The 13590-nt window shown below is 45.0% G+C and overlaps 1 protein-coding gene across 9 annotated transcripts in view; it reads left to right on the top strand.

The window, feature by feature from the left end:
* Positions 1-4080, top strand: part of HERC2 (HECT and RLD domain containing E3 ubiquitin protein ligase 2) — a 279601-nt gene extending 275521 nt beyond the window's left edge. For 8 of the 9 annotated variants that reach the window (XM_045058960.1, XM_045058959.1, XM_045058962.1 and 5 more), the window contains 4 exons: positions 523-713; positions 1624-1729; positions 2122-2334; positions 3437-4080. In XM_045058960.1, the coding sequence (XP_044914895.1) occupies positions 523-713; positions 1624-1729; positions 2122-2334; positions 3437-3709 (783 nt within the window). In that variant the 3' untranslated portion in view covers positions 3710-4080. Of the gene's footprint in view, positions 1-522; positions 714-1623; positions 1730-2121; positions 2335-3436 lie in introns of those variants that run through there. The other variant, XM_045058966.1, reaches the window with a different exon arrangement.
* The last annotated feature ends 9510 nt before the right edge of the window (positions 4081-13590 follow it).

The raw sequence follows: 13590 nt of genomic DNA, 5'->3' as shown, positions 1-13590 counted from the left end.
CTGGTAGCAAAGAAGGTCTATGGATATGAGGCCAGTTTGCTGCCATAACTTGGTAGACCATCTGTTTTGTGGTGCTTTGCAACTTGAAATCTTGTCAGATAATAATGTTCACCATTTTTCCTGTGGAGGAGGGGAGCTTGTGAGTGGCTGGGTGGTGGCTCTGGCTTTCAGTGGGGGAAACATGACTGACCAACCACAGCCAGCATCCTCCCATTGGCCATCCTTCCCTTGGTACCATGACTGTAGGGTGAGCTTCATCTCCATCCAGTGGCTGTTGCTCTCTTAGCTGTTAATTTTAAGGACTTCCTTGAATTACAAGTTCTTTCCTCAGCTCCCTGGGTGAAGTACTTTCTCACTGCTGGTCTCTGTTATTTCCTGGCGTGTACAGTGCACCAACAGCTTGAGGTATGCCCAGTGCAGACTGAGGCCCCCTTGTGGCTGAGTGTCTCAGGTGTGAACTACAGTCAGAGGTGTAGGAAAGACCCAGACTTAACATGTCGGCTCCCTTTTTTCCCTTAAAAGGTTGATAAAGATTTTATCCCTGGGCTGATGTACATCCGTGACAATGAAGCCACCTCAGAGGAGTTTGAGGCCATGAGCCTGCCCTTCACTGTGCCAAGTGCAAGTGGTCAGGACATCCAACTGAGCTCCAAGTACACACACATCACCCTGGACAACCGTGCAGAGTATGTTCGGCTGGCAATAAACTACAGGTGTGTGGTCATCTATCCTCCATTGTTTTGATTCAGTAAATAGCAAAAATAGAAAATGGTTTGCTTGGATGGCTGCATTTTTCAGAAATATCATACAGTAAAATGCTAATGGACTTGGTTCCACCTGCTGCTGATCTGTAGTCATCAAAACTTGTTTTGTAATCCGAGTCCGAGTACTCATTATTGCCTGAGATTCCTGGCTCTGACTAGAATACCAAGGTGGATAGAATTGCCCTGTTTTGGGAGCTGTCCAAACAGAGGTCACAGGGCCTTTGGGTGCCCATCTGTGTGATCTGTCAACACTCCTGGGCAGGACTGTGCCTGGCCCCTGCCTGGCCATCACACCAGCATGGTTGCTGTGTGGCAGGTCCGCAACACCTGCCCTCCCCATATAGCTTTTGCCCATTGCTGCTTCCACCTGACATTACAAGTCCATACAGTGTGGTCCTTGGGGACCTCATTCTCCAGAAGCACCTGGCCAAGTGTTGTGGTGAGACTGCATATTGGGTGGACTTTACTTGCTGAGTTCTGCTTGTGAGTGGTCCTGGCAACTGTGCTGTGCTGTCTCTCTGTGTTCATTTCTGCCTTGTGCCCTAACTCACCAGTCATGAGGGCCACAGTACCTGCTTCCAGAGGGTTCTTACTGTTGGTGCTCTGGAGCCTGGTTCTCTGATTATGTATATCTAATTCTGGCTCCTTCCTGGGTGTGCAATAAATATTAAGAATTGTGTCTTGGAAGCTGTAGGTAGTTTTTAAAATTATCTTCTATGTGCCAGTGTAGCTGCACTCAGAATGTGATGCCATTTCTATAAGATGCACACCTTGGTCATCTGTGTGGTAAGTCTTGGTATAAGCAGGACAAGATCTGTATTACCAAAGATAGAAATGCAAAGTGATTTTTCTCTTTCAGACTCCATGAATTTGATGAGCAGGTGGCTGCTGTTCGGGAGGGAATGGCCCGAGTTGTGCCTGTCCCCCTTCTTTCTCTGTTCACTGGATATGAATTGGAGACAATGGTATGCCCCTAAGTGCTACTGCCCTGGAACTGCCTTTTGCATATTGAGCCACCAAATCAGTGCCACTAGTTAATGTCTTGATTAAATCTTGCCCATAATTTACATCTGAAGTAGCTCATGCCTGTTGAATGAAGTGAAAACATGTTCAGGAAGCTGGTGTTCCCTGCCTGCCTCTTTCCCTCCCTCGCAGCTATCACCCCACACCAGGGTGGAGCGCAGGGTCAAGTGCACATCCATCTGAACACACAGGACCTGTCCTCCCAGCCATCCACTCCAGCTCTTACACCCATCCTGCCCCAAACGAGCCTTGGTAGAAAGAAAAAATGATTGACTCTGTACTGAAGTGAAGAGTCAAAAGTGTCAACCATCCCTGACAGTGTGTCCTTCTGCAGGTGTGTGGCAGCCCAGATATCCCTCTGCATCTTTTAAAGTCGGTGGCAACATACAAAGGGATCGAGCCTTCTGCATCCCTGATCCAGTGGTTCTGGGAGGTGATGGAGTCCTTCTCCAACACAGAGCGTTCCCTCTTCCTTCGCTTTGTGTGGGGCCGGACGAGATTGCCCAGGACCATCGCAGACTTCCGGGGCAGAGACTTTGTCATCCAGGTGCGGTTCCTCCACATCTTGTGGTGTCAGCTGTGGGGGCATGCTCCTTGCACACGATCATACTGCAGATTAGAAATGGGACTCTCATGTTATATGGTTTTTCTTTCTTCCTGGGAACAAAAATGAAAAGCACACCAAACTTCTTTGATTTGATCACTCAGAATTTTATGACTACAGGATTTAGGTCTCACTTTCTACTTCTGGAAAATTTATCTGGCCACCACAAGAAGATACTGCTATTATGTTAGCATATTTGAGATTTTGAGCACACATGTCATTTAAAGCATATGTCTGATTCTCTGGTTGAATTAGGTAAATTAAGTAATGTTGCTTACTGAGAAAAATAAGAGCACCATCAGACTGAGAGCAGGAGTTTTGCTTTGATTTCTAACTCGGTGATCTGATGGCCGGAAATAGGCTCCATTTATCTTCCAGGTCATGGGGACTCAGCTGCCCTCTCTCTCCCTCCTCCATCCTGAGGCACTGAGTATGACTTTCCAGGTAGCAATACCATGGGAGTGGGGAGCTTCCTCAGAGGGCAGATTGGGGTGGAGGGTCCATTCTCTCTGCATGCTTGGAAGGATTTGGGGATGGGTTCCTTCCTGAGCATAGCCTGAGTCCAGTCTCTGGCCAGGGTTGCAAAAATAGTTGGAGATCTTTGAGAACACATGTAGTTTTTCTCTCCTAAGGTGGGTAATTACTGGATTTCATCCACACGTCTTGCTGGCTTCATAATATCATATCTGTAGTAATTGAAAGGGGGCTAATGGTTCAAGGAGAATTCCCCATGTAAGTGGGTGCTGAGGACGTGCCTTCTGCCTGCCTTGTGCCAGGCCCTTTTTACAGCACTGATTTGTCAAAAGTAGTTGTCACAGTAACCAACTGCTATTTTTGACCATAAGTCCTAGGAATTATTGAGCTGTTCCTTTTAATTTCTAAAATTGACTATAGAGTATATGTTTTCTGATATTTTGTTACTCTTAGCCAAAAATGTTATGATTTTTGTGAGAGTCAAGAATCTAATGAACATAATAAAATACATTTGCAGTTTTATCTGTCCTTGCACAACATCTCTGATTATTTAACATTTTTTCATCAATAGGTATTGGATAAATACAACCCTCCTGACCACTTCCTTCCTGAGTCCTACACCTGCTTCTTTTTGCTGAAGTTGCCTAGGTATTCCTGTAAGCAGGTGCTGGAGGAGAAGCTGAAATACGCCATCCACTTTTGCAAATCAATAGACACAGATGATTACGCTCGCATAGCCCTTACGGGAGAGCCGGCTGCCGATGACAGTAGTGATGACTCGGAGAACGAGGATGTGGATTCATTTGCTTCAGACTCTACACAGGATTATTTAACAGGACACTGAGATAGAGAAATGCCATTCATCGCAAGACACCAAGAGACTGAGCAAGAAGGCAGAGCACTACAGTTTAGAGTGCTGGAGGTATAATGTATTTGATGAGAAATATTAGGTCTCTAAAATGCATGGGGGTGGGCAGGGAGACTGATCGCTGGTGATTGAACAATGAATGGAATAATGATTGGGAAATCAGCCCTTGCACGAGGGGCACTATGTGGACACTAACATTTATTTTTGAGACTTAAAAGGGTCTTCTCACCCATAATGCTGCATTACATGTAGGACTTCTGTGTTTACTACAGTGTGTAAATGTTATATAAATACTGAATTGCAGCATCCCAAAAATGAATAAAAAGCCTTTTTACTTGTGGGTGCAATAGACTGTGTTTTTTTCTTTTTTTTCTTTTTTTTTCTTTTCAAGTGTTGTGCGTTGTCTTGATTGTACATTGGAAATACTGTGTAATGATTAAATCGTATTATAAATACTTCAATTAATATTACCCTGAATTTGTTTATTAAAAGTTTTTTGAACATTAAATGATCAGTATTACTTGAATGCATCCAGATATTATTTAAATCAAAACCAAAATAAAAAGGCCATTGGTCTCCCTCTTCTCCCCAGGTGCACATTTTAGCATATGCAGCATGTAACTTGAGTTGAGGCCTTTCTGTGAGCAGTATCTATGATAGAAGGTATACTATATATAATGTTTGTGTCTTGTATATCCCTAAATTTTAATTCCCTATGAATAAAACATCTGTCACAAAATTATAAGCTGAACTTTCTTACCTGGTTAGACTAGTACTTGGTGGTGTGCTACAACCAAAAAGTAGTCTTTGATATAGCATTAGTTAAAGCCATTCCAATCTAGGTTAGACTTTTTTGCTTACAAAAACCAAAGTCACTCTGGTGATAAAGGAGGAATGGGTATTAGGAGAAAGGAAAGTTTCAAGAGGAGTGGCTGGCATTGGGAGCTGGGGACCAGGAGCCTTCAGGATCCATTCCCCTGTCCTGCACCCCACCTGTCCTGGTTCCCATTCCCATCTGCCTGGGGTCAGGGGTGTGTTTCTGGTCTAGCCAGCCATGGGGTACTATTTGAGGTGCTTGGTCTAGGGTTGTGTGTATGGCAGGTTCCCTGCAAAGGGAAGGACAGAATAGGGTATGAAAGTTGGCCGACGGGTCTGGTGCACTAGAACTTGAGGTAAACTAGATGTAGGCAAAAGGAGGTATTGTATGTTGGGAGATGATTTCTTTATTCTGGGATACAACATTTTGCATTAGAAAATCCAAAGAGGAAGTTTTTCCAGGAATTTATCCATGATCAAATTGATGAATGCCCAGATTAGTCTTTTATTTTTAACTCAGCTCAAAATCTCCATAATCTGCAAGGTATTTTTTAAATCACCAACCCTTTTGTTGTCAGTCAGCTTTTGCTGCTTAACAAACTACCCCCAAAGTCAGTGGCATACAAGATGCAGCATTTATTTCTCTCATGCATCTGGGTTGGCTAGTCTTGGCTGAATGGCTCTAGACAACAGGTAAGGTAGGGCTCTGCTTCACAGATCTTTCTGACTGTCCAGGGCAAGAGAACAAGTGAGAACAGGTGAGGCCTATGCTCAGAACTGAACTTTCACCTCCACCCACATTCTGTGGGCCAAAGCCAACCAACTATGTGGCCAACCCCAAAACCAGTGGGCTGACAAATGTCTTTTGCCTGTAGAATAGCAGTTCTCAGAAAAGTCTTGTTTGAGGATCCCTTGGGTTCCCTTTCATGGTGTCCCAGGAGGTCTTCCCTTTTCCAGCTATATATCTGCATGAGGCCAAATTTTCTTTATATCCTTCAACCGAAACTATATTATAATATATGGATGGCAGAAGCAGAAATGGGATTCCAGGTATCTTCTCATAAGCCAGATAGTAAAACAGATTAACATGTTTAATACCATTCGTCCCACTAAATTTTGTAGTTTTGGAAAATAATTTTTCAGAATAGTATTCATGTTAATAAGTAGTGGGTTTTTTTTTTAAATATGTGAAATTTATTGTCAAATTGGTTTCCATACAACACCCAGTGCTCATCCCAAAAGGTGCCCTCCTCAATACCCATCACCCATCCTCCCCTCCCTCCCACCCTCCATCAACCCTCAGTTTGTTCTCAGTTTTTAAGAGTATTATGCTTTGGCTCTCTCCCACTCTAACCTCTTTTTTTTTTTTTTTCCCTTCCCCTCCCCCATGGGTTTCTGTTAAGTTTCTCAGGATCCACATAAGAATTAAAACATATGGTATCTTTCTCTGTATGGCTTATTTCACTTAGCATAACACTCTCCAGTTCCGGGTTTGTTTTCTTTTAAAATGAATGAATATTTTAAAACTTTTTAGTTTTAATTTCCAACATGGTAACAATTGATAGATAGAACCTGGATAAAAATTAGTGAATGAAAAAGGGTTCTGAGTCAAACTGCTGCAGAGGAGGGAACTGCAAAGTCATGACCAGAAGTGTGGTCCAGAGATGTGCAAACAGATTGGGTAGCCATACCTTCTACCACACTGGCTTTGTCTTTGCTGGGTTTGCACTGTTCAGAAGCACTTGTTTAAGTCCTACTTGTTATGAGCTCTTTTTCTTTAACTTAGGAAATAGTGGAGGATTATCTATTTCCTATTTTTGTACTATTCCACTAAAAAAAAAAAATAGGGACTTTGATTTTTTTAGGAAGAGTTTCATTTTTGTCCAAGACAAATCTCTAAGACAGTTACAGATCCTCTTCAATTTAATCTCTTTCTCTTATTTATGAAGCCTAAAGTTATAGGTTCATTTTTTTAATGATAAACACTAAAATAAATAAATAATTTTGTGAGAGAGAATGTGAGTGTGTGTGCACGTGCAAATGTTCAGGGGAGAGGCAGAGAGAGAGAATCCCAGGCAGGCTGTGCACTGTCAGCACAGCGCCTGATGCAGGGCTCAAACCCATAAACCTTGAGATCAAGAGCCGGACACTCCACCGACTGAGCGACACAAGTGTCCCATAAAGTTATAATTCATTTTGGCAGACTGAAATTAGTACAGCAGAACCTATGGAAGGATAAACTGTAGGAAAGACAGACCCATCCATGCTAGGAGTGAAAATCCTCAGTCACTGATAAAGACTACTTAATTTTATTGGCAGATTCCATCAACATTTTGAATTGTGGATTAATCCTTTCTGAGGCATAAAGTTGGTGTGATACATCATGTTTGTTTTTCTACCAATAAAAATGGTAATGGATGTGCATTTACAATGCATATGAAGCTATATCTGCTTAGATTTATAAAAACTTAATATGATGCCTGACACCAATGTTCACCCTTAGAATCCGTGACAAATTCTTTTTGGTTTTCTAAGCATAGAGCATCTCCAGTATTGTCCCCCAGGGCCTGATAGCCTTCCCTTCCCTAGTGCTTGCTCAAGGGGCTGTCAGCCTCTTGTGCCTTTGTTTGAACTTATGTATCCTCCACACAGCCACATGACCAGCTGCCTTACTCTGCAGTTTTTCATTTGGTACATCCCATTTTTTAAAGCCCAAGTACAAGCTCCAGGAGCTGGGATCAGTTTCCTTTAGCATGTCCCAGCGCTGGGACCAGGCCTGAGTGAAGAGCAGTGCAGGGTGGTGTGGAGTGGGTAGCCTCTGCTCTGCCACTTGATCTATGACCTCAGAAGTGGCTGCTGGCTCTGTGTTGTTGCTGGACACTGGGCCCAAGTCTGACAGGTCCACTTCTGGAAGACACATCTTACCATCTATAAATGGCAGCCCTTGCACTAGTGGCTGTTTGAACGCTAGAGAATGTAGAGACAGTACCTGGCTGACAGGTGTTCAACAATGAACGCTAAGGAAGGTTATTAATTTTCACCAGCATAGAATACTACTGTCCAGCATCAGGGTGACCACTGGTTTCTGAGGTTGTTAGAAACATCTGGGTTGACTAGAAATCGGCATACCAGAGAGAGCTTCCTAAGTCCATGTACATGTGAATTGTCTTGACTTGCAAAACTAGCCAGATACTTTCTTTTGGGAACAGTGGAAGAGAAGGGAGAAGTCTGAGGTATAGGTGACCTAGCCTGGTCTTTCATATGCTAGCTGTTCACATATGTACCAGGCACTGGGGTTGAGGCCTTCTCCAGGCTGGGTCTGATGGCTGGAGCATCTAGGGAACATGGAGTGTGACACCCCTGGAGTTTCAGTCTCCTCTGTGGATTAGGGTCTTCTGATCCTTCCTATCTCTCAGTCTCAGTACAACTCAGGCTTTAGCACTGACACAGCTGATTAATCACTCCTTTTTTTGTAGGTAAATACTTTATAGCAAGTGTCTCTGATAGGGTATGTCTCTTGGAAATCCCAATGGGCTTAGTAAGAAGGCCATGTATCGTGAATCTTGGGTGTGGATGGGCTGGGGATCCAGCTCCTTTTGTGGGTCCATCTGCCCTGGGAGCCTAGGCTCTGTTCTGTCAGAGCTCAAGGGTGCCAGGCAGGCTGGCCAGGGCTCATGCCCAAGACTGCAGGAATAGGCCATGAGGGTTACCCACTCCTGCCCTGTACTAGCCCTAGGTCCTTCCAACCACAGGGCTGCCTACAGTGAACCTCTGCCTCTTTGTGAATCAAAAAGGGAGTCCATGACCATGGGACTTCTACCCCCTGAGGGGCGCATCTGAGACTAACGTGGCCATGGCAGTGTCCAGGGTTACCTGGTTACCCCACCACCCCACACTGGCTGGGCAGTCTAACATTGCTCTCAGAAGGCACAGGTAATGTTCCTGTGGTACCACTCCGTCCTGGGTGCAGGCTGGATGAGGTGAGTCCCTGAGCCGTCTGCTTGAGTGCAGGGACATGCAGGGAGCACAGGAGATTTGAGAACTAGTTCTACCAACCCTGCTATACTGTGGGGTCTTTTGGCCTGTGGATAGGTGAGCTATACTGTATGCAACACATGCCACATACTATAAATGCTACCATCAGGCTGAGAATAGTCCCTGGCCTCCTGCACTTGCTCTTGTTGGCATGTCATGGTGGTCACAGGCATTTGGTGTCTCTCTTGTCCTTACAAAATTCTTTTTGTGTCATTGCTGTTACCTCAGCCTCAGCTTTGCACCCTGTTGTGTATGTGCATGCTCAGTGGAGGCACCCGTGCCCAGGGCCCCTTACTATCACTCCTCCTTTAGTTGGCTTGGATGGAAAGAGGCCCTTAGAGGGAGGGACCATTATTTCTCAAAGTAGTAACATCCCAGTCTCAGTGCAGGGTACAGAAAAACCTGTAGTTGACACATTGGTCCTAGTGAAGAGGGCACAAATGCAGGACTCTGGGCATTTCCTTTCTGCCTCACCAGGGCTGGAGTAGGCTAGACCTACTGCTGGCAGTGAGTCTCAAGGACACCGTCCTCATGGGTGAGCAGGTGTGAGGAGCAGGCCCTTCTCTGCTGCAGGGAGCTCTACCTGGTGAGCCTCATCCCAGCCACTTTTCAAAGGTTTTTTTCCCCTGTATACAATGGGATCTGCACAATGAATTTTCCTCTAGATCATTACATTATAAAATAGACTTTTATTAGAGCAATTTTATATTTAAAGCAAAATTGAGCAGAAGGTGCAGAGATTTCCCATATACCCCTTATTCTCACACATGCATTGCCCCCACCAGAGTGGTACATTTGTTGCAACCAATGAATTTACCATTGCGGTATCACATAGAAAGATCTTTTGTGCTCTGTCTACTTACTTATCTCTCCCTCCCCCAAGCCCCTGATCTTTTCATTGTCTCCATAGTTTTGCCTTTTCCAGAGTGGAATCTTTTTAGATTGGTGTCTTTCACTTAGCAATGAATTTAAGATTCCTTCATGTTTTTTCATGGCTTGATAGCTCCTTTCTTTTTAGTGCTGAATAATATTCCATTGTCTGAATGTACCAGTTTATTTATGCATTCATCCACTGAAGAACATCTTGGTTGCTTCTAAGTTTTGACAACTATGAATAAAGCTGCTGTAAATATCTGTGTGCAGGTTTCTGTGTAAATGTAAGTTTTGAACTCCCTTGGGTAAGTAGCAAGGAATGCAACTGCTGGATCATATGGTAAGAGTATGTTTAGTTTTGTAAGAAGCTGCCAAATTGCTTTCCAAAGTGTCTGTGCCATTTTGCATTCCCACTAGCGGTGAGAGTTCCGGTTGCTCTACAGCTCATTACATATTAAAATGCCTTTAAAGTGCAGACTTGAAGGGGTTCCTGAGTGGTTCGGTCAATTAGCTCTTGATTTTGACTCAGGTCATGATCTCCTGGTTTATGAGATTAAGCCCCAATGCCAGGCTCTGAGCTGATAGTGTGGACCCTGCTTGGGATTGTCTCTCTCCCTCTCTCTTCCCCTCCCCCACTTATCCCCCCCCCCCCCGCCATGCCTCTAAGTAAAAGAATAAAGTACAGACTTGAATCCCAAGATTCCTCCCATTGCTTGCATCATGACTTCATTGTTTCCTTGCTACATCCTTGGCTAGGATGCAGTCTGTGGCAATTTAAACATGGCTCTAATGTTCTTTGACATTTTTCCCATCAAGAACTGGAGACTGTGTCCTTTTCCTTGAATCTGGCCTCATGACTGCTTTACCAATGGAGTATGATGGAAGTGACACTGGCCAGTCCAGGGTTCAAGGCTGAAGGAACTGGCAGCTTCCAATTCCCGTCCCTTAGGCCCCAGCCACCATGCTGTGAGCAAGTCCAAGAGTCAGGGCAGAAGCCACATGGCAGGGCAGGCAGTTTCACAACAGAAGTGAGTGAGGGCACCTCCAGATGCTTCCATTCCCCAGTCTCAAGTTGCTTCCTGCCTTTGTGCCACCTTGACTGTACTGGAGCCCAGATGAACTATTTCCACTGTGCCTTTCTGAGTTCCAAGACCCATGGCATCTGGGAGCATGATAAATGGTTGCTATTTTTTACCACTAAACTTGGGGTGGTTTGTTACACAGCAGTAGATAAAGAGAACCCATGTGAGTCTGCATTTGATTTTTCTTCTTTCTCAGGTCACTCTCTGGGCTGGGCTAAGAGACAGAAAAGGAAATTGCCCTGGCTGTCTGCCCAGTGTCCCCTCTCTCCTACATCTTTTAGGAGTCAGTGCACAGGCTGGGAAAATTGAACTACCTGTGGGCAGCAGTGGAGAAACAGGATGTGTAGCCTATGCAGTCAGAGCAGGCAAAGGCTGGTGGCCAGAGAGGCCTGCACAGTGGGTGGTCACAGGGACCCCTGAGAGAAGGTGGGATTTCCAAAGGGGAGTTGCAGACAGGTTTCCATGTGAAGTGGGGCTGGAGGACTGGGATGGAGATCACTCTGAGTCACACCTATCTGTTGAGGGTGAGAAGCCAGGGGCACTTCACTGGATCACCCACAAAGGCAGAAAATATGTACATCTGCACATCCATATAAAACTCACCACTACTTATATAATGTAAGCAAAGGGATTTTATTACAGGTATATTGGAATTTATACATTCAAGTACTGCATACTATTTTTTAAAATTTTTATTTATTTTTAAGAGAGAGAGAGAGAGCATGTGCAAGCAGGGGAGGGGCAGAGAGAGATGGAGACATAATCTGAAGCAGAATCCAGGCTCTGAGCTGTCAGTACAGAGTCCAATGCGGGGCTCGAACTCACAACCCCTGAGATCATGACCTGAGCCAAAGTCAGACACTTAACTGACTGAATCACCCAGGCGCCCCTCAAGTACTGTGTATACTTGAAAATAGCAAGTCAGATTCCAATGATACTGCTCTTTGCTAAGAATATTTAGAAAGTCCCTATTTTGGAATTTCCCTTGGTGAAATCTTGCCCAGCTCAGGAATCACATCATTTCTGACATTGTCCCCAATCACTTCTGACTGAAGAAATCAGAACCTCTCCACGGTACAGCACCGGCACCATGAATTATGCTGCAGGTTTCCAGTAACATTATCTGCATCCAATCCTCATTAACTGCCTGAAAGGAACGCTGAATTGGACCTGGCTTCAACAACCAAGAGGATGGGCTGGCAATAACTGAGGAGCCCAGAGATGGAAAGCTTGACTCCTGTTCCGGTGTGGAAACCTGTACTGTGGGGGCTTTGTTGCCATGTGGGATGGGACATGTAGATGCCAATCTCTATCAGGGGTGGGATTTCCTCCATAATTTAGGCCACATGCACCCACTCCTGGAGCAGGGGTAGTTGATCCCACCACAGACATTAGGGACTTATGATGAGGGAGTGAGAAGGAAGCATGCAGTCAGCCCTGCTCTCCAGGCTTAGAGTCAGTAGGTGGACATTAGTAACACAGGCACTAGGCACCATGTGTTTGGCCATGGTTGTCCTCCTAATGCTTCATGATCCTCCTTTGGACCTACTGGCCTGCACATCAAGGTTCCTCGGGTGTGGATACCATTCTGTAAGGGTGGGAGCAACCCAGAACCTTCCAACCATTCAGAGTGCCTGCACATTCATGCTCTGGGCTCCCCCCCTTGATACTTTCTATCCTGTATTGGTGTTTCTTGAGGCATTGGAGGAGAATGTGCAGGCTCAGGGATGAGCATGGATGAGCCAGCATTTCTGCTGTGTTCACAGGCTCTGTAGTGCCCTGCCCCATGTGGATGGAGTCACCAGGCACAGCATATATGAACTGTGTCCACACCCAACGTGTGCAGTGATATGATCTGAAGTGTCTGAAATGCCGTACTGGACCTTACTGTAGAGAACTTGGGCTCTCTGGTGGTTGTGGCCAGCTTGGGGACTGCAGTGTGACAGTGCCCACCATGTTCTAGGAGACCCAGAGGCTCTTTGGATCCCTGGTGTCTGCTCCTGGGTAGTCTGACCACACTATGTCCTATGCAACATGCTTGTTATAAAGTCTGTGCCTCCCAAATACCTAGCATAGCCAGACTCCATGAAGAAACAATTCTCCCAGAGAGGTTTAAAGAGACATTTTCCAGAAAGAGAATTTTTGGGTTTTGCCTGTTACATGGTGGAGGACCCAAGAGCCTCTAACTTCCTGCCAATCCTTGGGCAGTGCTTGGGGTGGGGTGAAGTGGGGCTAAGATCCCACTCGAGCTGCCTGGCCCACTGCAGGCCTGGGTGTCTGTGTCTGTGTAGTTTATGTGTTTGTGTGTGGCTCTATGTGTCTTGAGCGTGTCTGTGCATGGGTGTTGGTGTGTGTAGTTATGTGGCTCTCTGTGTGTCTATTTATATTTCTGTATTTCTGTGTGTGTCCCTGTTTCTGTGTGTGGTTAATGTGTGTATAGTGTATGCTTGTGATATGTGTGTCTCTGTGTGTGTGTCTTTGTAGTTTGTGTTCTGTATGTGCGTGTGTCTATATATGTGCCTGTATTTCCTTGTGTGTTTGTGTCAGTATGTAGTTTATGTGTCTATGTGTGTGTAGTGTTTGTGTGGTGGGCTGGTGGCCATGTATATACTTATCTGTACCTGTGTTTAGCTTTATGTGCCTGTGTGTTCTATTTGTACGTCTGATGCATCATGCATGAGTTTGTGTGTCTCTGTTTATGTTTCTTTGTGTGTGTTGTATGGGAGAAAGGGTGAGCCTTCTACAAATGTAACATTGACCACAGCCCAAAGCTAGAGGGGGAACAGGCAATGAGAAAATAACAGGAATCTGGTCAGGTTTATCAGTTCTAGCTGAGAACTCTTAAAATGCAGGAGAAAAAAAAGGAAGCAAAATATGCACTCAGTTTATGTTTTTCCCAAATCTCGTTCACAGGAAAAAACCTGTTACAAGTACTTGGCTACCTTCTATAAACTAGACCCTGGGATAGGCACAGCAGGCAGACTGTCCGCTTTCAGAGAGGGTCCGGCCTTCTACATTTTCTGCATTTTTTCCCCCTCCATTCCCAATGGG

This window comes from Felis catus, chromosome B3 (genome assembly GCF_018350175.1).
Source record: "Felis catus isolate Fca126 chromosome B3, F.catus_Fca126_mat1.0, whole genome shotgun sequence".
In the NCBI taxonomy this organism is placed as follows: Eukaryota; Metazoa; Chordata; class Mammalia; order Carnivora; family Felidae; genus Felis; species Felis catus.
Note: the sequence above shows the minus strand (reverse complement) of the source record. Positions and strands in the feature narration are given on the sequence as shown.